Here is a 24,596-nt window from a genome sequence, read left to right as displayed (position 1 = left end):
CCCTAAAATTACATCGACGCGACGAGCGGAGTGGCATCTTCTTGCTTTTTGCCCGAACGCGCGTGGCGGTGGCAGCTGGGGGTGGCGGGCCGTGTTTTCCCCCCGAGCCCACTCTTGTCGTTGGGCGTGCGAGCCGACCTGAGGATTTATTGCTGTAGTCACGCTTGTGATTTTTGCACACAGCGTTTTAATACGTTTTCTTTGTGTGGAATATTTGCTGGTTAAATTCCAGGATGTTTCTGTTGCGCGTCGTCGCTTTGGGATGTTCTGTGTTCATATTTTGTTTGTTGCGGTTGCACCCGACTTAAGAGCCGCATGGCTCACAGGGCTATACCTAATAAATGAAACTTGAAACTAGTTGGCGGCGCAGAGCGGAGAGGATTAACGAGCGACGATCAATTAGCGCGGCTCGCCTATCGGCGCGCGGCTTAGGAATTCGGCTGGCACACCAGGAACCGTGAGCCCCCCCTCCCTCATCTCCCCGGTGGCGGAGATGTTAACGGCCTCGCCTGGTGCGCAGGAGGTCGTTGGGTCCGACCGCGACCCGAGCCATTTCAGCTGCGTTGGGCGTATTTGAGCGATTTGTGCCGGTGCCAGGCGCCTGCCCCAGTTGCAAATAAATCAACTCTGGCTGCAGTAACTCGACCAAAGTGAAACCATACGTACACATGTGACGGGCGATCCTGGGGTGGGTGGGGAGTGGGGGGGGGGGGAATGAGTTACGGAAATTATTATTACCGTCGATATATTCGCTATGAACCTCAGCCGGTGATGGCGGGACGGGGGGGTGGGATCGTTCACAGAGCACGGAGAAGGCTGTCGATCGCCATTCATTGCTGCATTTCAGCTGCTGGGAAAACAGTCTCGAACCCTGTTCCCCCACCCCCCTGCCCTCCAACCCGCCACGCCCCCCCCCGAATTATAATTATTTAGGCAAGCCACCTTCTCCTCTCTCCTTACTTTTGCCCTGAACTTATTCTAAAGGACTATTGCGAACGAGTGACCTTCCATTTGGATGGCGAACTCCACTCACTCCTCTCTCTGTATCACGTAGTGAAACTACGCACCCGAGCGTGAGACTTCCCCCCCCCAGTCATAGTTATGGGGGGGTCGATGATTGCCACGTGGAGCATTGTGTGAGTGCTGCATCAAATTTGTGCAAAGTTGAACCGAGATTGACACCCACCCCCCCCTCCACTTCAATAAACTTCCCCTGTACTTGAAGCAGACCCTTCTTTAACCTCCTTCCGTTCCTCTCTTAAAGCCTCGCCTCTTGCCCATCGCACCGTACGTAGCCGACCGCGTCAAATGGAGGTGCCGGGGGGGGGGGGGGTAGGACAACAAACTAACCGCGTGAAAATCGGTTCTTAAAAAAGTGATTTTGTCAATCTAGATGATGTAAAAGTACACCATAGCTCCCAGTGGCTTCCTAACATCGAAAGTCAAGAGCGTTCCAGACGGCCGCAGAAACGCATCTGAAAGCGCCGCCCGACGCGGCTGACTGCCTTTTGTTCCTTTTGGCCAGGCGCGAGGTAGTCAACATCTCCTCGGCACCGCTATGGTGAGAGCGTGGCGGCGGTGGTGACCTTCGTTGCCGATTCGTTGCCGATCGTTAGCGCTCGTCAGCTCGCAGCTCTCAGGTCGAGCGATTCACACTCTCCCCCCCCCCCTCGTGTTTGTCTTCACTGTTGACTTCGTCCCGATGCCCTGCCACGGCAACCGCTCCACAAGCGCCAAGCTCGTGGCTCCTTGACAATGCCCGCCCCCCCCCCCCAATATTTATTATTTATTATCACCACCACCACACACTCGTTCACCCAGAGAAATGTACGTACGTTTGCTATGTTGACCTTCTTTGGCACCGTACATACGTAGCAGGTGACTGCTGTTCGTCAGAGGTGCGGAGGGGAAGGACGATAAACGAAATGCAAAAAGCTGTTCTGAAGAGATGGGTCTCTGTGTGAGTCTATGGGTCGCTGTGTGAAGCTATGGGTCTTTGTGCGAGTCTATGCCAATGTCACCCGAAGGACACGCGCGCAAATGAGACGATATGCGTGTGTGTATGAGTAACTTCTTCCGCGCCGTACGTAGCCAACCGCGCGAATCGGAGGTGCGTGGGGAAAGGACAACAAACGATGGGTCTCTGTGTGGATCTATGGGTCCCTGTGTGAGTCTACGGGTCTCTTTGTGAGTCTACGGGTCTCTGTGTGAATCCATAGATCTCTGCTTATGTATGTTGAACTTATTTCGCGCCATACGTAGCCATCCGTGCTAAAACCGGGAAGTGCGGGAATCCGCGTGTCAGCAGATTGGCGGCGTCGACGGCCAGCGCGTGTGCGTGGCATCGGCCTCTGCGCCCTTCACGCACCCGTGACCCTGTCGGCTCTTAAGTACACCGTACGGTCACGTTTCCCTGTGCGTGCGTGCGCGCCCGCGGTTGTTTTAGCGTCCCAGACTCGTTTGAGCCGTAACACAAACATCGAGCCGGGGCCCGCAGCGAATGGGCGGTCGCCACATCTGGAGCATTTAAAGAATAAACTCTTGCCAATGTACGGGTGGAGGATGCGTGAGTCTGTGGGTCTCCGTGCGAGTCTGTGGGTCTCCGTGCGAGTCTGTGGGGCTCCGTGCGAGTCTGTGGGGCTCCGTGCGAGTCTGTGGGGCTCCGTGCGAGTCTGTGGGGCTCCGTGCGAGTCTGTGGGGCTCCGTGCGAGTCTGTGGGGCTCCGTGCGAGTCTGTGGGGCTCCGTGCGAGTCTGTGGGGCTCTGTGTGAGTCTGTGGGTCTCTTCCCCACAAAGTGGCTGCTCATTTTAACCACTGGAGCAATGGATGGGTCTGAGTCCAACCCCCTAGCCAGGATATGCACTGGCAGACCTTTGCGATCGTGAGGCCCGGCTTCGCTTTACCGCCCATGCCACCTGGCCCAAACGATCCCCGTTAGGCCACCCACCGTTTATAACCTGGCCACTCAGCAGCAACAACAACAACCACAGCGCACCCATCCGTGCTCTGCGAATGTATTGAACTAAAGGCTAAACTATTTTTATTTTACCAGGTAGGGCCCCAACTGAACTGCTATGCCGAGCTCTTTTTCGGAAGCGACCTGACCTATCGCCAAGTGATAGCTCAACGAAGTGGCCTTATCACGTGGAAATTTATAGCCGTGGCCAAATGCTCTAAAACGTTTGTTTTATTCTAAATGTGGAGGGAAAAAACAGGGGTAAAAATCCACGCAACCACGGGGAAAGAGAGAGACACGCAAACCCACGAACTCCTGCATACAAGGTGAGGTAGTTAACATCTCCTAGCCACCGTGATGATCTGAGAGAGCCACGTAAACTCCAAATATACAGCAGGCATTGTTAAGGTTGGAATCGAACCAACGACCTCCTGCATACCAAGCGAGGTAGTTAACATCTAGCCACCGTGGCGCCCCCACCGCGTATTGATTGGGTGTGCGGTCTGCCGGTCAATTGGCCGGTCGATTGGCCGGTCGATTGGCCGGTTGGTTTATTCGTTCCTGGAGGGAGTGACGTCCGGGTCGCCGAGTTACTCGGAGCTTGGCGCGGCAGCCCTGCCAGTCTGTGCTGCCCGCTGTTGCTTCCGTTGGCATTGACTATGGGGGGGTGGGCGGGAGGGGGCCAGCGTATCTTGGCGCGAGCGGCTTAGCGGTTGGAATCCGATGGGGGGGGGGGGGGGGGGTGGGGAACCGCAAAGTTGCGCGCTTTGATAAACTCGCGCTCGACGGCGCTGGATTAAGTCCTCGCCGCATCGCTGGCTGGTGGTGAGGTGTGTGTGTGTTCGCCATGTGTGCGGCACACGGAGGGGTGCCAATGTCACCCGAAGGGCACACTCGCAAATGAGACTATATGCGTGTGTGTATGATGAACTTCTTCCGCGCCGCACGTAGCCAACCACGTGAATCGGATGTGCGTGGGGGAAGGACAACAAACTATATGGATCTGTGCGAGTCTATGGGTCTCTGTGCGAGTCTATGGGTTTCTGTGTGAGTCTATGGGTCTCTGAGAGTCTATGGGTCTCTGTGCGAGTCTATGGGTCTATATGCGAGTCTATGGGTCTCTGTGCGAGTCTATGGGTCTCCGTGCGAATCTATGGGTCTCCGTGCGAGTCTGTGCGAGTCTCAGAGTCTATGGGTCTCTGAGAGTCTATGGGTCTCTGAGAGTATGGGTCTCTGTGCGAGTCTATGGGTCTCTGTGTGAGTCTGTGGGTCTTTGTGCGAGTCTGAGTCTCTTGAGTCTATGGGTCTCTGAGAGTATGGGTCTCTGTGCGAGTCTATGGGTCTCTGTGCGAGTCTACGGGTCTCTGCATGTGTATATGTATTTTGAACTTATTTTGCACCGTATGTAGCCAACCCTGCTCAGAGGTACGCTAATATCCTTTTGAGTTGTCGACTGGTCCATTATTGCTCCCTCCTCCCGCATCGAGGATTCGGTCTACCAGACATGGACCGTTCCGTCTCATCCGCTACACCGTGTTCAGCCGCCCCACTTCGATTAGCACAGTTCGCTACGCACTGTGTGAAAGAAGTTCAACATCCATACAAGCTGCCCATGGATTCAACACTGCCCATAGAATCAACACTGCACTTCCGATTAGCAGAATTAGCTACGTAGGGTGCGAAAGAAGTTCAACGTACATATGTACGTACACTGCAGGTCACGACAAAAGGACAAAGACGAAGGTCTCCCCCCCCCCCCTTTTTATAGCCTTTAACAACAGACCGTAGGGCAAGTGCTGTCAGCGAGCCTATCCGTCAAGGCCGGCACGGTGCACAGGGAGAGCGTTGTTGCCACCACCGTGACCGGTCACCTTTGTCTCCCTAGCGCCGAAGTTTACGCACACCACCCCACCTACTCAGTTTAGGCCGAATCATCCTCGGGGGAGGCCCGATGATGCCTGCGAGTGGAAATCTGACTCGAGGTCGCCAGGTTTCCGTGCACTGCCACACTTCCCACAAATAAACATGCTCCGGTTGTGGCATTGCTGCAAGACGCGCGCCGTGGGTTGCAGGTGTTGTGGGTGGGTGGGGGTCAACTACCCCACACAGGGACAACGGGACACAACGTGGCTGACCCCTCCCCTCAGCAGCGCCGGGCGGTCACCCAGCCTGGCCGGCACTCAGAGCGGCGCATCTAATTTTTGACGCTGGCTTTAGAGGTTTCACGAGTTCACGTAGCTGGCGGATTACTCGCGATGCCCCTTCCCCCCCCCCCCCTGATTGCCCCCCCCCTCTCCACCTCTCATGCAACGCCATGGCAATCGCGCCCACGGTCTCCTCCACGTCCTGTTTTCATTTCCAAGCTCCTGTGTTTTTTATTTGAGTGTAAAACACAAAAAAGGGGTGAAATCGCACAGCCATGCAATTGAAACTAGAAACTAAACGATTTTTTGTATTTTATCAGGTGGAAGGACCCACCATCACCGAGCCGTACAGCTCTTGTTCAGAAGCGACCTGGCCATCACAAATCTTATCCCAACGAAGTGGGCTAATCATCACCATCATCATCATCACGTGGGAATTTATAGCTACAGCCAAGTACTCTTAAACGCTTGATGTTGATTCTGAATGTGGAGACGAAAAACCGGGAGGACCCGGAGAAAAGTCCACGCGGCCACTGGGAGAGAGGGACAGAGAGAGCGAGAGAGAGACTCAAACCCCAAATAATACAACAGGCGTCATGGTCGGGATCGAACGCACGTCCTCCTGCATACCAGGCGAGGTAGTTAACATCTCCTAGCCACCGTGGCGCCCCTTGCTCGCTCGCACCACTGCTGGTGGGACGGGCCTCTGATAGAACGAGCTGCAGAGAGGAGTGGTTTTGTCTATTTTTCTCACGCTGGACCCGAGAATCCACACTCCACCACACGCAAACTTTGCCGATTGATCCGACTGCGGTGTGGACAGAGGGTGGTGGGGGGGGGATGTTAACAACGTTGCCCCCGTTTATCGTTTCGACCGCCGCGCGCGCCAATCTCCGAGTCCTGTGGGCTCAACGCGACGGGAAAAGCGGATGCTCAACTTAATTGCATAAAAGCCGGGCGATTATGCCATTCAAACAGATTGACTTTATCTGGCGGTGGCGTCGGTGCAGTGGTTAGCACCGCCCGCGTTATCAGAATCGGAGTCTCCATTTATCCTGGAGGAATCCAGTAAGTTATGGATCGACAACGACACCGTTGCAGCAACTATTGCTGCAACGATCGCCTGCGTCGGCAAATCGCCCTTGTGCAGCGTGACCTCCACTCCCCTCCCTCCCTTCCTCCCCTCCACTCCCTCCCTCACATCGCACTCAAAACTCTCCATTATGCCGGCGCCTGGCGATGGAAGTTTACTTTTTTAAAGTGCCTTTGTCGGGGGCCCGAGTCTCCACCCCCCCCACTCCCTGTAATCCTAACGGCGGGGCCATTTACCCGTCGCCACCACCGCCACCACTACGTTCTTACCATAGCGGTGATGAGATGTTAAATGCCTCGCCTGGTATGCAGGAAGTCGTGGGTTAAATCCCGGCCCTGACGATGTCTGCTGTATATTTGGAGTTTGCGTGTGGATTTTTTTTCTCCGGGTCCTCCGGTTTTTCCTCATAATCAACATCACGCGTTTAGAGTATTTGGCTGCTGCTATAAATTTCCCACGTGATGATGATAATGATAAGCCCACTTCCTCGTTGAGCTATCATTTGTGATAGCCCGGTCGCTTCTGAAAGAGAGACACATACAGCAGCTTAGTTGGGCCTTACCTGGGTTTAACACGTAGGCTTTTGCGACCAATATTATTCATAATAAAGGTTTTTGGGTTAGATCGCGTTTATTTATAAATGTGTCGTAACCCTCCACCACCCGACACGGCCAATCAGCAAAAAAAAGTGTCACGTTGACAAAAGACAAATAATTCACTACTTTAGCCCACCGGTGTGTTGAAGAGTGAATCCACATTTACAGTTTGAGTACGACGTTTCGCTGGTAAATACATCCAGCATCATCGGGCAATTCACCAGAATGGTAAAGCCCTCGCTTGCTCCCGGTTTTATATAGAGCAGCAGGGTGACGTCATCACTTAACTCATATCAGGTGCAGTGATTAGAGGCGGGGGGGGGGGGGGGTATTGTAATTATATAATCGATTAGTAATCAGGCATTGGTTAAGATTAGTAATGAGTTGTAGATTAGTAATTCTTTAAATAAAAATGTAATGTGTATTATTTAATAATACGCTTCCAGGCCGCACTAAGCCGGTAGCTGTCAGAGCGATTGAAGTTATTCTTGTTCCTCTCAATTTCAATGGATTCTCTAATTAGTCTTTGCCAGTAATAATTAGTTTTACACACCACTGCAACATTGTCAAAATCAATTGAGTGTCCTTGTTGACAAGCATGTTCTGCCACTGCCGACAGTTGTGTTTGAGATAATTTAATATTTCTCTGATGTTCTTTTAGTCTTACGCTGATGTTACGTCCCGTCTGCCCAATGTAGCAGCTGCCACATGAACAATTAATCCGATATACACCTTCTGTTGATAGTTTAGGTAATGCGTCTTTAGTGCAAGATACTAGTTTTTGAATTTTGTGTACTGTACCAAATTTTACTGTAATGTTTTGCTTTTGCAAAACACGGGCTAATTTGTCAGTTACTCCTGAGATATATGGAATTTTTATTGTTTTAACAATCTGGTCGCTTTCAGCAGTATTGCTTTGCGATCGTGATTTGGCATTCAGTGCTCTGTTAATTTGAGCATTATTGTAGCCATTCTGTCGTAGTGCGTCTTTAACGTGTTTAATCTCTCTCACTAGACTCTCACCATCTGACACTGTTTTAGCCCGATGTATGAGCGTCTTGATAAGAGAGGATTTCTGAGCTGGATGATGATGTGATTCTGCATTCAGATAGGCATCAGTGTGCGTTTGCTTTCTGTAAACGCTGTGTGTTATTTTACCGTTTAGGCCATGTCCAAGCAAAATATCTAGGAATGGGAGTGTGTTATTCACCTCCATATCCATGGTGAACTGGATGGCCGGGTTTTGTGCATTGAGATGATTTAGAAAATCATTAAGTGTATCTTTACCATGTGGCCAGACAACCAAAGTGTCATCCACATATCTAAACCAAAAGGATGGTTTTAATGTGCTCGAGGCAAGTGCTCTTATTTCAAAGTTTTCCATGTACAAATTTGCTATAGCAGGGGATAAAGGAGAACCCATTGCTGCTCCTTCCTTTTGTTTAAAGAAATCCCCTCTCCATAAGAAGTAAGTGTTATTTAAACAATGGCCAGCAAGTTTCGGAATATCTTTTGGTATCAAGTAATTTAAGCGATTCGTCCACTGGAACCTTAGTGAATAGAGAAATCACATCAAAACTTACCAGAATATCATCAGGAGTAAGTTTAATATCTTTAATCACATTCACAAGATGTTCTGAATTTATTTTATAGCTGCCCCCCACCCTCCTGTCCGTGTTTGCCCGGCGCGGCCACGTGATTTATCGCCGATGCAGAGCGGTGCCCACGGTTGGTGGGGCGAGTGGACAGCCCCCCCCCCCCCCTCTCTTCCACCCACCACGCCCCCCGGGCCTGCTCCCATGACACCATCGGGCTCGGCCTTACTGACCTGTGAAGCCCCTCGATGGGGAACGAGAGGGCCGAGCGGTGCCCCGGATAGGTCCGAGGCTCCGGCATTATTCGACCCCCCTCGTTTAACTCCACGAGCCGGGATTTTTTTTTTGTTGTCGCCTCTCCGGTCACCACCCCGAGGTGGCCATCCTTGTGGTGTTTTTTTTTTCTTCGTGTGTGGTGGTTCCGGTTTCTTTACGTGGCCAAATGGCAGTGAATACGGTGCCACGTGGCTCGTCGAAAACGGGCACCCAGTTCTGTATAGTCAGTGGCGGCAAGATTATCGCCGTGAATTTTTTCGTTTTGAGTACACTGAATAATCCAACCGGTAATGGGTATCCATTGTAATTTATATGAATACATTGACCCCCCCCCCTCCATCTTCGCACCTGATTGGCTCACGAGTGAGGACATCACATTTATCCCCCTCCCCCCCCGTCTATTGAAGATCGAATATCTCCACAACTCTGGCTGGTTGTAATTTTCAGAGGAACGTCATGGCAACTGGAATTGTAAATGTTGTAGTGGGTTTACTCTGCAACACGCAACCGGCTAGTGCTGAACGAGTAATCGCAATGGCACGTTTTGTTTACGTGACCAAACCCCTTAATAATTGGCTGGATCAGGTGGTGGTGGCAGTGTTTAACGATGCGTTTATATTTATGCGATCTAATCCAAAAAAACCTCCTGTGGATAATATTGGTCGCGAAAGCCCTACCACCGCTACGTGTTAAACTGATTTTTGTTTTACGCAGCGTTGCTCTCGATGACCGACGTAACGAAAATGCGCACGTTAATTAGCGGTGCATTTAACGTGCGTGCATGTTAAATGCACAACAATACCTCGCCGGTGATCTCGTCAAGGAAGATGAACCACCATCGCGCAAACCGCGGTTGTCCTCGTGGCAGCGGCGGCTTTTGGCATGGCCGTCGAACGAAGATGATCGGCGCATCGTGCGGCGCTTTCAGATGCACTTCTGCGGCCGTCTGGAACGTCGCTCTTCCTTCTGATATCTGGAAGCCACTGGGAGCTACGCAGTGTTAAATCATCTCGCTTGAAAACTCATTTCTTTAGAATTGCTTTTCGAGTTTAGTTTGTTGGCCTTCACCCGCACCTCCGACTCAGGCACAGTTGGCTACGTCCAGTGCGTATGTATGTATGTTAAGTTCAACATAAATACATACATAGACTCGCACAGAGATCCATAGACTCACGCAGAGACCCATAGACTCACGCAGAGACCCATAGACTCACATAGAGACCCACAGACTCGTAAGTAACCTTGGCTGTACGTACGTACAACACATTCAGTGACACTGACTCGTCTTATAACGCCCCCCCCTTCGCAAAGGTCATGCCTACGACCCCACGCGGCATGCGCCAATTTTCACATTGTTATCGGGCCAAATTATTTGAGTGAAGAGGCCATTGAGACTCCTGCAAAGACAAGTCCAAAAGTTCCCTCGCCCGTATAGCCTTGACGGACTGTCGGGGCAAGTGCTGTTGTGAAGCACTCTGCTTGTTTTGGTTTAGGGTGGGATGGAGGAGGAAATGGGAGATGGGGGGGCATGGCGCCGCCCGGCTTGGTATCTTACCGAGGGAGTATTTTAGTTTTTTGCTTTGCATCATTTTCACTGCCAAAGCTCGGCATCAAAGGAGTGCCGCTGGTGCTGCACGCCTTCCCCCCTTCCCTTTTGAACCTTGAGAGAGAGAGAGGGGGAAAAAAACCACGGAGCGAGGGAGCAGCGTGACCTCGCGCTCCTCTCTCTGTCTCTCCCTCTGCCGCAAAGCGCTTTTTGTGCACAACAGAAGGTTTATTTTGGTGGGTTAGATCGCGGAAATATACAGGGTGCTTCAAAAAAAATGTGAACGCTTCCGAGAATTTGCAACAATACCACAAGAGAAATGTGCCTCCCGGCTCGGGAGACCACCTGGAGAAGATTCCGGGCTTGTGTTGACAATGTTGGCGAACAAGTGGAGACTCGCTTTTGGAAGCTATTAACATTACATTTGTTATGTTACAGTATGTTATCCGTTCCTTTTCCATTAAAAACGATAGTCCCATATCGGTGTTTATATTTTTTTGAAGCACCCTCTATAAATGTGTCGTCAAACCCTCCACCACCACCGCCCGGCACGACACAATCAGTAAAGGTTTTGTCACGTAAACAGAGCGTGCCAATTAGTTTACTGGCTCAGCTCATGGCGAAGAGAAAGGCGGACAGTGGCACGCGTGATGGGCGCGCTCCCGGGCCACGCTCCCAGCAGCGGCTGGCGGGGCCATTTGTGAGGTGGCCGAGGGAGCCGATGGAGGGAGCCGCGGGAGCCGACGGGGCCGGGGGAGCCGGGGGAGCCGGGGGGGGGCAACGGGGCCGGGGGGGCCGACGGAGCTGGGGGGGGGGCGACAGAGCCAGGGGGGGGGCGACAGAGCTAGGGGGGGGCCGACGGAGCCTGGGGGGGGGGGTGGGGCGACGGAGCCGAGGGGGGGGTGGACGGAGCCGGGGGGGGGGGCGACGGAGCCGGAGGGGGGAGCGACGGAGGTGGGGGGGGGGCCGACGGAGCCGGCGGGGGGGGGGCCGACGGAGCCGGCGGGGGGGGGGCCGACGGAGCTGGGGGGGGGAGCGACGGAGCCGGGGGGGGGGAGCGGCGGATGCGGGGGGGGGGGCGACGGAGTTGAGGGGGGGGGGCGACGGAGCCGGGGGGGGCCGACGGCGCAAGCAGAGGGAGCCGACACTGACTCCCTCACACATCATACACTGACTCACTCACACATCATACACTGACTCACTCACACATCATACACTGACTCACTCACACATCATACACTGACTCCCTCACACATCATACACTGACTCACTCACACATCATACACTGACTCACTCACACATCATACACTGACTCACTCACACATCATACACTGACTCACTCACACATCATACACTGACTCCCTCACACATCATACACTGACTCCCTCACACATCATACACTGACTCACTCACACATCATACACTGACTCAATCACACATCATACACTGACTCACTCACACATCATACACTGACTCCCTCACACATCATACACTGACTCCCTCACACATCATACACTGACTCCCTCACACATCATACACTGACTCACTCACACATCATACACTGACTCACTCACACATCATACACTGACTCACTCACACATCATACACTGACTCACTCACACATCATACACTGACTCACTCACACATCATACACTGACTCCCTCACACATCATACACTGACTCCCTCACACATCATACACTGACTCACTCACACATCATACACTGACTCAATCACACATCATACACTGACTCACTCACACATCATACACTGACTCCCTCACACATCATACACTGACTCCCTCACACATCATACACTGACTCACTCACACATCATACACTGACTCAATCACACATCATACACTGACTCACTCACACATCATACACTGACTCCCTCACACATCATACACTGACTCCCTCACACATCATACACTGACTCCCTCACACATCATACACTGACTCAATCACACATCATACACTGACTCACTCACACATCATACACTGACTCCCTCACACATCATACACTGACTCCCTCACACATCATACACTGACTCACTCACACATCATACACTGACTCAATCACACATCATACACTGACTCACTCACACATCATACACTGACTCCCTCACACATCATACACTGACTCCCTCACACATCATACACTGACTCACTCACACATCATACACTGACTCACTCACACATCATACACTGACTCACTCACACATCATACACTGACTCAATCACACATCATACACTGACTCACTCACACATCATACACCGACTCCCTCACACATCATACACTGACTCAATCACACATCATACACTGACTCACTCACACATCATACACTGACTCACTCACACATCATACACTGACTCACTCACACACCATGCACTGACTCACTCACACCATGCACTGACTCACTCACACATCATACACTGACTCACTCACACCATGCACTGACTCACTCACACCATGCACTAACTCACTCACACATCATGCACTGACTAACTCACACATCATACACTGACTCACTCACACCATGCACTGACTCACTCACACACCATGCACTGACTCACTCACACATCATACACTGACTCACTCACACACCATGCACTGACTCACTCACACCATGCACTGACTCACTCACACCATGCACTGACTCACTCACACATTGTGCACTGACTCACTCACACCATACACTGACTCACTCACACATCATACACTGACTTTCTCATACATCATACACTGACTCACTCACACATCATACACTGACTCACTCACACCATGCACTGACTCACTCACACCATGCACTGACTCACTCACACATTGTGCACTGACTCACTCACACCATACACTGACTCACTCACACATCATACACTGACTTTCTCATACATCATACACTGACTCACTCACACATCATACACTGACTCACTCACACCATGAACTGACTCACTCACACCATGCACTGACTCACTCACACATCATACACTGACTCACTCATCATGCACTGACTCCCTCACACATCGTGCACTGACTCACTCACACATCATGCACTGACTCACTCACACATCATACACTGACTCACTCGCACACCATGCACTGACTCACTCGCACACCATGCACTGACTCACTCGCACACCATGCACTGACTCACTCACACATCATACACTGACTCACTCACACATCATGCACTAACTCACTCACACCATGCACTAACTCACTCACACCATGCACTGACTCACTCGCACATCATGCACTAACTCACGCACACATCATGCACTGACTCCCTCACACACCATGCACTGACTCACTCACACCATGCACTAACTCACTCACACCATGCACTGACTCACTCGCACATCATGCACTGACTCACTCACACATCATACACTGACTCACTCACACATCATACACTGACTCGCACCATGCACTGACTCACACATCATACACTGACTCACTCACACACCATGCACTGACTCACTCGCACACCATGCACTGACTCACTCGCACACCATGCACTGACTCACTCACACATCATACACTGACTCACTCACACATCATGCACTAACTCACTCACACCATGCACTAACTCACTCACACCATGCACTGACTCACTCGCACATCATGCACTAACTCACGCACACATCATGCACTGACTCCCTCACACACCATGCACTGACTCACTCACACCATGCACTAACTCACTCACACCATGCACTGACTCACTCGCACATCATGCACTGACTCACTCACACATCATACACTGACTCACTCACACATCATACACTGACTCGCACCATGCACTGACTCACACATCATACACTGACTCACTCACACCATACACTGACTCACTCACACATCATACACTGACTCACTCACACCATACACTGACTCACTCACACCATGCACTGACTCACTCACACATCATGCACTGACTCACTCACACAATGCACTGACTCACTCACACATCATACACTGACTCACTCACACCATGCAATGACTCACACATCATGCACTGACTCACTCACATCATACACTGACTCACACATCATACACTGACTCACTCACACCATGCAATGACTCACACATCATGCACTGACTCACTCACATCATACACTCACTCACACATCATACACTGACTCGCTCATCTTGCGCTTACTCACTCGCACATCATACACTCGCACAACCACTGACCCATTCACTCATCATACACAGGTTCACTCATCGTGTGCTAGCTCACTCGCACATCATACGCTGACTCACACATCGTGCGCTGACTCGCACATCATACACTCACCCACGCTGCTGCTGACTCACTCACACATCATACACTGGGAGTGTCGTGCCAGCTATGGCTGCAGTTTTTTGTCATACGTGTTATGTATATCGTTTATTGTAAAATTTAAAATCACAGTTCCTATGATTACTGTTGTTACATTATTTTTGTAGCTTTATTTTGGTCTGGTTGTGGTGTAATAGTTTTCTGCAATGTAGATTCATATTTTGTTTGTTGCGGTTGCACCCGACTTAAGAGCCGCATGGTACACAGGGCTATACCTAATAAATGAAACTTGAAACTTGAAACACACACCGGTTGTTTATTACCGCACCTCCGATTTAGCCCGATTGGCTACGTACGGTGCCAATCAAGGTCAACGTACAGATGTGTACATACTGCCTATCGACTCAACACTGCCCATGGACTCAACACTGCCCATAGACTCAACACTGCCCATAGACTCGACACTGCCCATAGACTCCGCACTGCCCATGGACTCAGCACTGCCCATGGATTCAACACTGCCCATAGACTCAACACTGCCAATAGACTCAACACTGCACCTCCGATTAGCGCGGTTGGCTATGCACGGTGTGAACCAAGTTCAACGTACAGATGTACATTAACCTTACCAAAATCCTATGCGCTATCAGCTTCGTGCACAACGGACAATTATTCCCGTTGTGTCATTGTAAAACCAGAGTGATTAAACGTTTAAACAACGTTCAGGCTTTTTCCGGCACTAATATTACGTATGCGTGTTGAACTTCGTATGTATGTATGTACGTATGTTGAACTTCTTTAGCACCATACGTAGCCAACAACGCTAATCGGAGGTGCGAGTGAAGGACGACAAACTAACACGCACACAAAAGCACAACAATTGGAGGCGTTAAGATGTTCCAACGCCAAATAGACACACCTTTTATGAGGCATCGTCAAGTCTGCATTAATCACACATTGTGCTCGTGGTAAAACGTGCAAGATAAAAAAAAACGCTTTTATTTAATAATAATAAGAATAACAATGCGTGCATTGTCCTTGAAACTGATTGGCCTCTGCACCAGCGACGGGGCCTCCTTCATGGCCTCGTCCTCTATACCGGCGTTAGACCGGAGGACAGTGGCAAACGGCGAAACAGCGCAAAAGGGAGGCAGTGAGAATGTCGGAGCATTGATTTATCGGGTTGGGCAGTTCATAAGGGGGTCCCGTAGACGTGGAGTCAGTCTCCGTGTTGCCGTCATCGCGGTGTAAAATTGGCAGGACGTTGGAAAATTACCGCCGCTTTCACTACATTGGGTAAAAGCTGCTTGCGGTTGTTGTGTGTTCAACCTGTTGTCCTTCCCCACTCCCCCGACACCTCCAACTTTAGGCATGGTCGGCTGCGTGCGGTGCTACGTAAGAAGCTGAACGTTCATGCATGTACATAGACGCTCACATAGATCCATAGACTCTCACAGAGACCCATATACTATCATAGACACCCATAGAGTCACACAGAGACCCATAGACTCACACAGAGACCCATAGACTCGCACAGAGACCCATAGACTCGCACAGAGACCCATAGACTCACACAGATACCCATAGACTCACACAGATACCCATAGACTCGCACAAAGACCCATAGACTCACACAGAGACCCATAGACTCACACAGAGACCCATTGACTCGCACAGAGACCCATAGACTCGCACAAAGACCCATAGACTCACACAGAGACCCATTGACTCGCACAGAGATCCATAGACTCGCACAGAGACCCATAGACTCACACAGATACCCATAGACTCACACAAAGACCCATAGACTCACACAGAGACCCATAGACTCACACAGAGACCCATTGACTCGCACAGAGACCCATTGACTCGCACAGAGACCCATAGACTCACACAGAGACCCATAGACTCGCACAAAGACCCATAGACTCACACAGAGACCCGTAGACTCAGAACTGCTTTATGTGTTTAGTTTGTTGCCCTTTCCACCCGCAGCTCCGATTTTAGGCATGGCCAGCTACGTACGGTGGTGCAACGTACATGCACGTGCATAGACTCGCACGGAGATCCTTAGACTCACCACCACCCAACACTGCCAATTAGATGAGGTTTTGTGGGCTGAAGTAGTCACTAATTGGTACGTTTTTGTTTACATGACAAACCTTAATAATGTATCTTCTTTGGTTCTTTCGGTAAAGTCACGTAGAATGAGAATAAAATAATAAATTGATAAAATAAAATAACACAATAATATTCTCACGACGTTTCGGCCACAACACAAGCGGCCTTCATCAGGTGAAGGGGGCGAGACTGTCTGGTAGGACAGCGCTGGAGTGAGAGAGCCACGTTCAGATCACGGCTTTTAAGCCTCAAAACCATCACCTTACCCTACATTGCAGGGGTCACTAAAAAGATCTCCAAAATCCTGAATAAACACAAGATCCAGGTCCGATTCAACACAGTACACAAAATCCGTGATTTAGTTCCATCTGTAAAAGATGCTCTTCCAGACATACAGTACCCGGGCGTTTACAAACTAAAGTGCCTCTGTGGTAGTAGCTACATTGGAGAAACCAAAAGACATATCTCGGACCGCATCCGCGAACATAAAGCAGACTTGAAACACGGTAAGACGAACTCCTCTGCCGTGGCAGATCACTGTTACAATTCAGTGGGCTCACATGACATTGACTTATCCAAGACGGAGGTTCTTTGCAAACCAAATGGCTACCATGAGAGATTCGTTCATGAGGCCATTCACATATACAAGCACAGAGACAATTTCAACCGAGAAGATGGATTCAGGCTTAGTAACCACTGGAAAGATGTGTTAAATCATTTCTGTTCTTAATTAATTGTAATTTTACGATGACCTTCAGACCGCAGCTCTTTCGCCAGCATTGCCTCTTAATACCTCTCACACCACGGTTAATGGTATGGTTTACAACATGGAGTATACTAGGGCTTCGCAGCTGTCTCTCTCCCCCTCCTCTGTTCCGACCATGGACGAACTCGTCCGTCTGAACGGGGCCCGTAGCTATCCGTGGTACGGAAATTTGAGGCTTAAAAGCCGTGATCTGAACGTGGCTCTCTCACTCCAGCGCTGTCCTACCAGACAGTCTCGCCCCCTTCACCTGATGAAGGCCGCTTGTGTTGTGGCCGAAACGTCGTGAGAATATTATTGTGTTATTTTATTTTATCAATTTATTATTTTATTCTCATTCTACGTGACTTTACCGAAAGAACCAAAGAAGATGAATCATTGCAGTCACGAAAGCTTTAAATCGAAACTTAATAATGTAATTGAGGTCGGGTGGTGGCGGCGGTGTTAACGACACATATATTTACGCGATCTAAAAAAAAAACACTTCATCATGGACATTACTCCACGTAGCAATTATCGCCCCCTACCGGCAGGCCATTACCCATCGACGAGGCGGGCGTTAAGCCACCTTGTTGCCGCACAGGGACAGCTGCCCAATAGGGGGGGGGGGGGGGGGGTTGGGTGGTGACGCTTGTGCTCGGAAACGTTTCACTACGCGATACATAGAGGTGAGAGAGAGTTAAAGTATAAGTATGAATCGGTGGGGGGTGGGGGTCGCGTATGAGCAGGTCCGTGTACTCTTGAGACCTTACTGCATAATACCGTGTCAACCCGTACGGATTAGCCCGTATTTTTGTGCAGGGAAATTGAGTTTTCTGGTCCATACGGTGTACAGCCGTTTCAATACGGGCGATAACAAAATAATACGGGCAAATTTAAAAAAAACTTGCTTAACCCTTCGTAATGTTCTGTGTTTATTGTTGTACATTTACAACACGAGTGTGTGCATCCACATATCAAGCAAGCGGCAGCATCAGCATGCAAGATCACAGACGGCAGCATGATAAGACTTTTTGTTTCGTAACATAATTTGTGTCTTTGTGTGTCTCCCTCGTGATGGGACTTTTTGGGATGAACGTTCAGATTTATAACGTCACAGAGTGACCAATAAGGCCTGAATTGCTCTGTAATATGGTAGGCACTGATAAGGGGCTGACAGGTATGTAGTAGTGTCGTGTATAGCAGGAGTCCCCAACCCCCGGGCCGCGGACCGGCACCGGTCCATGGCCTGTTAGGAACCGGGCCGCACAGCAGGAGGTGAGCAGTGAGTCCGCACGTGGCCCGCCCATTATTTTATTTACCACTTCCGTCTGCGCCTGACTAGTAAGGCCTTAATTGGTCTGTAATACGGTAGGCACTGATCAGGGGTTGTGACAGGTTTGTAGTATTGAGGGGGGGGGGGCACTACCGTGCGTCGTCGGCCTGGGGTGTGGTCTGGGGGACTTTTCTTGCCTCCCGTTTTGCTGCATAGCCCCAAGGGTTTGGGGGCATTTGTGAACTTGCAAGATTTGAACTTATATATTTAAGTCCGCTTTCAAAACCCATCCCTTTAAAGTGGCCCTTCCCTCTTTAGTTTGGTCGGTTGCCCCTGGTGCTGTTTTTGTTTCCTGCTTTCTATGCATTGCGCACTGGGATCCTAGGATAGAATGCCGCTTTGTTCATTTGAATTTTTATAATAATGAATATACTTACTCTAGTTTACGTATGTATTTTTTGAGTGACTTGCTTACCATCCCTATGCTTTGCACTCCTCGTCGTGGTTTTCTGTATTGTTCTTTGTTGTTATAACTTGCGGCACTTCCCCCCCCCCCCCCAATACTGGGACATCTGGGACAAAGAGCTTCATAGCTCATCGGAGTTCTCCAGGATTAATAAATAATATTATTTGGCCATCACAAATGACAGGGTGTCATCATCGTGTGGAAATGTATAGCGGGAGCACAAAAATACTCTTCGACGCATGATGTTGTTTCTAAAATGTGGACGGGGAAAAAAACATAAGGAGGACCCGGAGAAAAATGGACATGACCACAGAGAAAGAGAGACGCTAACTCAAAATAGACGGCAATCATTGTCAGTGTCAGGATTGAAACCACAGACCTCCTCTATACCGGGCGAGGTAGTTAACATCTCCTCGCCACCGTGATGATGAGAGAGAGAGACACGCCAACTCCAAATATACAGCAGGCATCATCAGGGTCGGGATTGAAACCACGGACCTGTATACCAGGCGAGGTAGTTAACATTTCCTAGCCACCGTGATGATCATTATGAGACCACCTTTGCCAGTAGCAAGATATAGTAATAGGTTTTTACCCTTTTATCTGGCACCAAAACTGACACCTTTATACAAGGGATCATGTTTGCAATAACCACAACACAAGCAGTCAAAATGCAAACAAAAAGAAACAACTGATAATGATATGCACTGTCCTTGAAATTGATTGGTCCACACCCGAGACGGCGTCATCTGGTCCAACACCAGTGGAGACTGGGCTCTAAGAGAAGCCGTCTCGGGTGTGGACCAATCAATTTCAAGGACAGTGCATATCATTATCAGAGTTGTCTCTTTTTATTTGCATTTTGACTGCTTGTGTTGTGGTTATTGCAAACATGATCCCTTGTATAAAGGTGTCAGTTTTGGTGCCAGATAAAAGGGTAAAAACCTATTACTACACCGTGATGATGGTGATGGGAGAGAGAGAGACACGTAAACTTCAAATCTACAGCAGGCGTCAGGGTCGAGATCAAAACCACAGACGACCTGTATACCAGGCGGGGCGGTTAACATCTCCTAGTCACCACGATATGGGGTTGGCAGGGGGTGGGCAAGCCGGTTTGGTTTTTAATGAGAGCGCCCCTCTCCTCTCGTTGGTTGTTCACGCAGGAGCTCGGCGGAGGCCAACAAGGAGACGCCCAAGGGCCTGCCGAAGATGGAGGAGCGGCCGGAGGACCGGCTCATCCGAGAGAAGCTCAAGAGCACCTGCATGCCGTCGTGGAAGCACGAGTGGCTCGAGAAGAAGGGCAAGAGGGGGCCCATGGTGAGGCAGAGAGACGGAGTGAGGGAGATGCTGGAGACGTTGGCGTCGCTAATTTATAAATATATTTTCTTATATATATGTTTTTGACATTTTGTATTCCCTTCCGCCCGACGGAAGGTTCCCCACATGGTGGGTACCGAGGATTCCTCCCCCCCCTCCACCTATACATGGGAGGGAGATGGAGAGAGTGGGAGAGTAGGAGATTCTGGAGAGTGCAAGAGAGAGAGATCGGGACAGGGTGAGAGATCGGGAGAGTGGGAGAGAGCGTAGAGAGTGGGAGAGAGTGTAGAGAGTGGGAGAGAGCGTAGAGAGTGGGGTATCGGGAGAGAGGGAGAAGTTGGGAGAGTGGGAGAGAGCGTAGAGAGTGTAGAGAGTGGGAGAGAGCGTAGAGAGTGGGGTATCGGGAGAGAGGGAGAAGTTGGGAGAGTGTGGGATCGGGAGAGATCGGGAGTTCGAGAGAGAGCGAAGGGTCAGAGAGCCTTTCGGCCGTTTTGCCGTGCTGGGGATGCGACGTGCCACGATCGCGGTGTGGGGATGGTGGAGGAAGGACAAGAGCAGATTGAAGAGAGAGAGGGGGAGGGGGAAGGGAGGGGGGAAGAGCCGAGTTGCTGATGGTATGAGGGGAGAGGAGGGGCTGGTGGGATGGGAGGGGGTGGCAGCGGGGGGGGGCACGCCGGTATTGTCGCCGTGTGACCTGCCGCGCCTCCTGCTGAAAGGGATTCTTTGCGCGCTCCGTGGCGATGACTGCTGCGCGATTGAATTTCGACCGCTAATTTGACGGCCTACACACCAGGCCCCGTCCGAGGTAGCGGCCCGGCAAACAAAAGTTGGCGACCTCCAAACCTCCCGCCCCCCCCTGCCCCCACAACCGATCCGCTTGGCGATTAGCGCGGTTGGCTACGTATGGTGCGAAAGAAGTTCTACATACGCACTGCCCACAGGCTCAACACTGCCCATAGACTCAACACTACACCAAAGACTCAACACTGCTCATAGACTCAACACTGCCCATAGACTCAACACTGCCCATAGACTCAACACTGCCCATAGACTCAACACTGCCCATAGACTCAACACTGCCCATAGACTCAACACTGCCCATAGACTCAACACTGCCCATAGACTCAGCACTGCCCATAGACTCAGCACTGCCCATAGACTCAACACTGCCCATAGACTCAGCACTGCCCATAGACTCAGCACTGCCCATAGACTCAACACTGCACCATAGACTCAACACTGCCCATAGACTCAACACTGCCCATAGACTCAACACTGCACCTCTGATTAGCGCAGTTGGCTATTTACGGTTCGAAAGAAGTCCAATTGCGTAGGAAATCGTGTTTCCTTTTTGTTGCGTTTGGGGTACCCGGATCGTAAGTAAGCAAAGGTTGCCCGTAGTAGAATACTGTGATGATGCAAGGCTGTGATGATGCAAGGCAGTGATGAGACGGAAACTGGCGCTATTTTAGACACACATGTAGTAGTAGGATGGGCAACAACAACAGGAAAATTAAAAGTGGGTTGTTGTTGGGGAAAAATGGAAGTAACCGGAAAGAGAGTAAGACCTCTAATAGAGAACGACTTGACAACGATGACATCGAAAGAGTTTGGTGCCAGACAAGATGTGGCCACTATTTGATGCATATTTGCACTACTAGATACAGAGAGAGAAAAGTAGTGGGAAAATGTGCGGTTTGTCCGATTTGCGGATTAACCGCGGCACCTGAGATTTTGACAAATTAATAACTCATGGATTTTCTCTTTAGCCCAATTTATTAGCCTAAAAACAGTTTTACGACATTGTTATTCTTTTGGAAATGTTCATTACGAGTGCTTAAACCGAACAAATGTGTTGCTCCGGTTAATCCGAAATCCACGTAATTGCCTCTTCAGTAAAGTAGTTGCCATATCTTTACAATAGTGGGGCGGAGTTTCATTGTTGATTGGCTGTAGCTCCGCTGTCCGCCTGGTGGGCCGAGTCTCCTGTGCGGCAGGACCAAAGTGTTATCGCTGAGCACGCGCCTCGTCGATCGGTCCATAGTTAGTTTGCGGCACAGAAATCTGTGGAAAATGGTCGTATTTTTTTTATTATCCGTCCTCCCCGTCATGAGTGCGGATAATCGAGAGTCTGCTCGATATTTTTTTTACTTTTAAGGCCACGCAGTGCTGTTGACAGATGCGTTGGGAGTTGGTTTTGTTACTTGCGCACCACTGCCAAATGCAGCGGCGGCAGCAGCAGTAGCGGCAGCATCATCACCAAAAAACTTGTAATGGAATGGTGTCTAATAGTCTACCAACTGCTTGGGCATCCCTATCCAAGCTTAACAACTGTTGTGTCTCTTATAAGATGACAATGAACTATGAAAACTATTTTGAAATGCAAAGCGCGCTTTGTAATTTCCTCCAACGTTCGACTTTGTTTCCCATTCTGTCTCTCACGGTGCTCGCACGCACGCACGCCCTCACGCACTCGCTTGCACTAACCCACTCACTCACGCACTCACTCACGCACTCACGTACGCACTCACGTACGCACTCGCGCACGCACGCTCAGGTGGTGAAGCCGCCGGCTGCGTTGGAGCCGTCCAGGGGTGCCGAGGGGCGGACGGACGGCAAGGCGGAGCGAAGGAAGCGCAGCCCCTCGCCGTGCTCCACCAACGGGGCCTGCGGTGGCGGCGCCGGCGGCAGCAGCAGCCGGCCCGCACTGTCTCCTGGCGAGCGTAAGCGCCGTACGTCGCCCGCGCCGGTGAGTCGTTCGCATTGCTGGTATTTGCCGATACCAAGAAGGATTATATATATAAAAGGGAAATTTGTGAATGTGTGTCTGTTCAAAATGTTTAGCATACTTCCCGACATGTAACAAACTTGAAATTTGGCATGTGGGTAGCTTCCAGACGGTATACGATAAAAAAGTATAAAAATAGACTTTTGTATTTTGTGGGGGTGGGGGGGGCGCAATAATGGATATATTTAGCACGGCAAGTGAGCGGGGACGTCACATCTGTGATGTCACCCACATGTGGCAGCGTCACGCAGTGTGCCTGCTGACGTCACGCATCCCCACCCTCCGCATAGGCCGTGTATTAATCCAAGACAAGAATCCAAGTCTCGGGCAAAGCCGGGTAGTTAAAGCTAGTAAATAAATATAATGAGCGTTGAGCTTCGTTGGCACTGTACATACGTAGCCGACCGTGGTAATCGGAAAGTGCAGGGGAAGGACGACAACACTAAACGCGCACGAAAATAAAAATATCGACGATCAATTTGGATCGCGCCGTGATACGGCGTACGCACGCACAGCGGCGAGGGTCGGTGAATCAACCACGCAAATGTCACGACTCTCCCCTATTGGAATCAGAATTTTTATTGCAGGCTGGAGGATGAATCCGGTGAGCTATGGAGCTCCTTTCCCCACATACGTCTCGTAGGGGCATGGGGTCAGAAAGTTCGCCTGTATCGGCAATCGCCCTTGCCTAGCGTCACCTCTTCTAACTATGTGCCCTCCCCCTCTTCTGCCTCCCTCTCCTCCACTCCCGCCACTCCCTCTTCTCTCCTCTTTCCGCTCCGCTCCCTTCCCCTCCCCTTCTACCCCGCCGGTGCTGCTGCCGGTGTTGCCGTCGCCGCTCGGCGCCGCTCGGCGCTGCCCGCGTGCGATCAGAGCGGACGGGTGACCCCTCCGCGGCGCGCCCCCTCTCCCGACGGGCTGTCCCCCTACGGCCCCGAGGAGACGCAGCGGCGAGTCAGCATGGTGATGCGCGCCCGCCTCTACCTGCTGCAGCAGATCGGACCCAACTCGTTCCTCATCGGCGGGGACTCTCCCGACAACAAATTCCGCGTCTTCATTGGCCCCCAGGTGCGCCCGGATATACGGACGTTGAGGGCGGTGAGGGGGGGGGGGGGGGGGGGCTGGTGGTTGGGGAGCGGTGGTGCGACGGTTAATGCCTGCTACGCTACGAACCCGGCGAAACGAGTTTGATTTCAGCTCACGGCAAACCGACACCGGTGACGATGAACTGAACTGGTCCTGAGCCTCCCCCCCTGGGTCGACTCGGCCTCAAATGAATACCGGGTGCGGTATGTGTAGTTAACATCGCCGCTGGGGAGACAAAGGCGGCCGGGCGTGGTGCTGGCCACCCCCCTCGCGTGCCATGACGGCCTTCATAGGTGCTGCTACTCGCTAAC

The 24,596-nt window shown here is 51.0% G+C and overlaps 1 protein-coding gene across 5 annotated transcripts in view; it reads left to right on the top strand.

The window, feature by feature from the left end:
- The window catches only part of LOC116943573 (mitogen-activated protein kinase kinase kinase 1-like), a 76,393-nt gene that overhangs the window by 25,300 nt on the left and 26,497 nt on the right, over nt 1-24,596 (top strand). For all 5 annotated transcript variants that reach the window (XR_012941086.1, XR_012941085.1, XM_076065019.1 and 2 more), the window contains 3 exons: nt 20,258-20,411; nt 22,969-23,160; nt 24,073-24,267. Coding sequence is in view for 3 of the 5 variants with exons in the window: in XM_076065019.1 (XP_075921134.1) it covers nt 20,258-20,411; nt 22,969-23,160; nt 24,073-24,267 (541 nt within the window). In the remaining 2 variants the exon portion in view is untranslated. The remainder of the gene's footprint in view (nt 1-20,257; nt 20,412-22,968; nt 23,161-24,072; nt 24,268-24,596) is intronic.

This window comes from Petromyzon marinus, chromosome 1, assembly GCF_048934315.1.
Source record: "Petromyzon marinus isolate PM22_M1 ecotype Great Lakes invasive population chromosome 1, UKy_Petmar_22M1.pri1.0, whole genome shotgun sequence".
NCBI classification, from domain to species: Eukaryota; Metazoa; Chordata; class Hyperoartia; order Petromyzontiformes; family Petromyzontidae; genus Petromyzon; species Petromyzon marinus.
The sequence above is the reverse complement of the archived record's forward strand: the minus strand, read 5'-3'. Positions and strand labels throughout refer to the sequence as shown.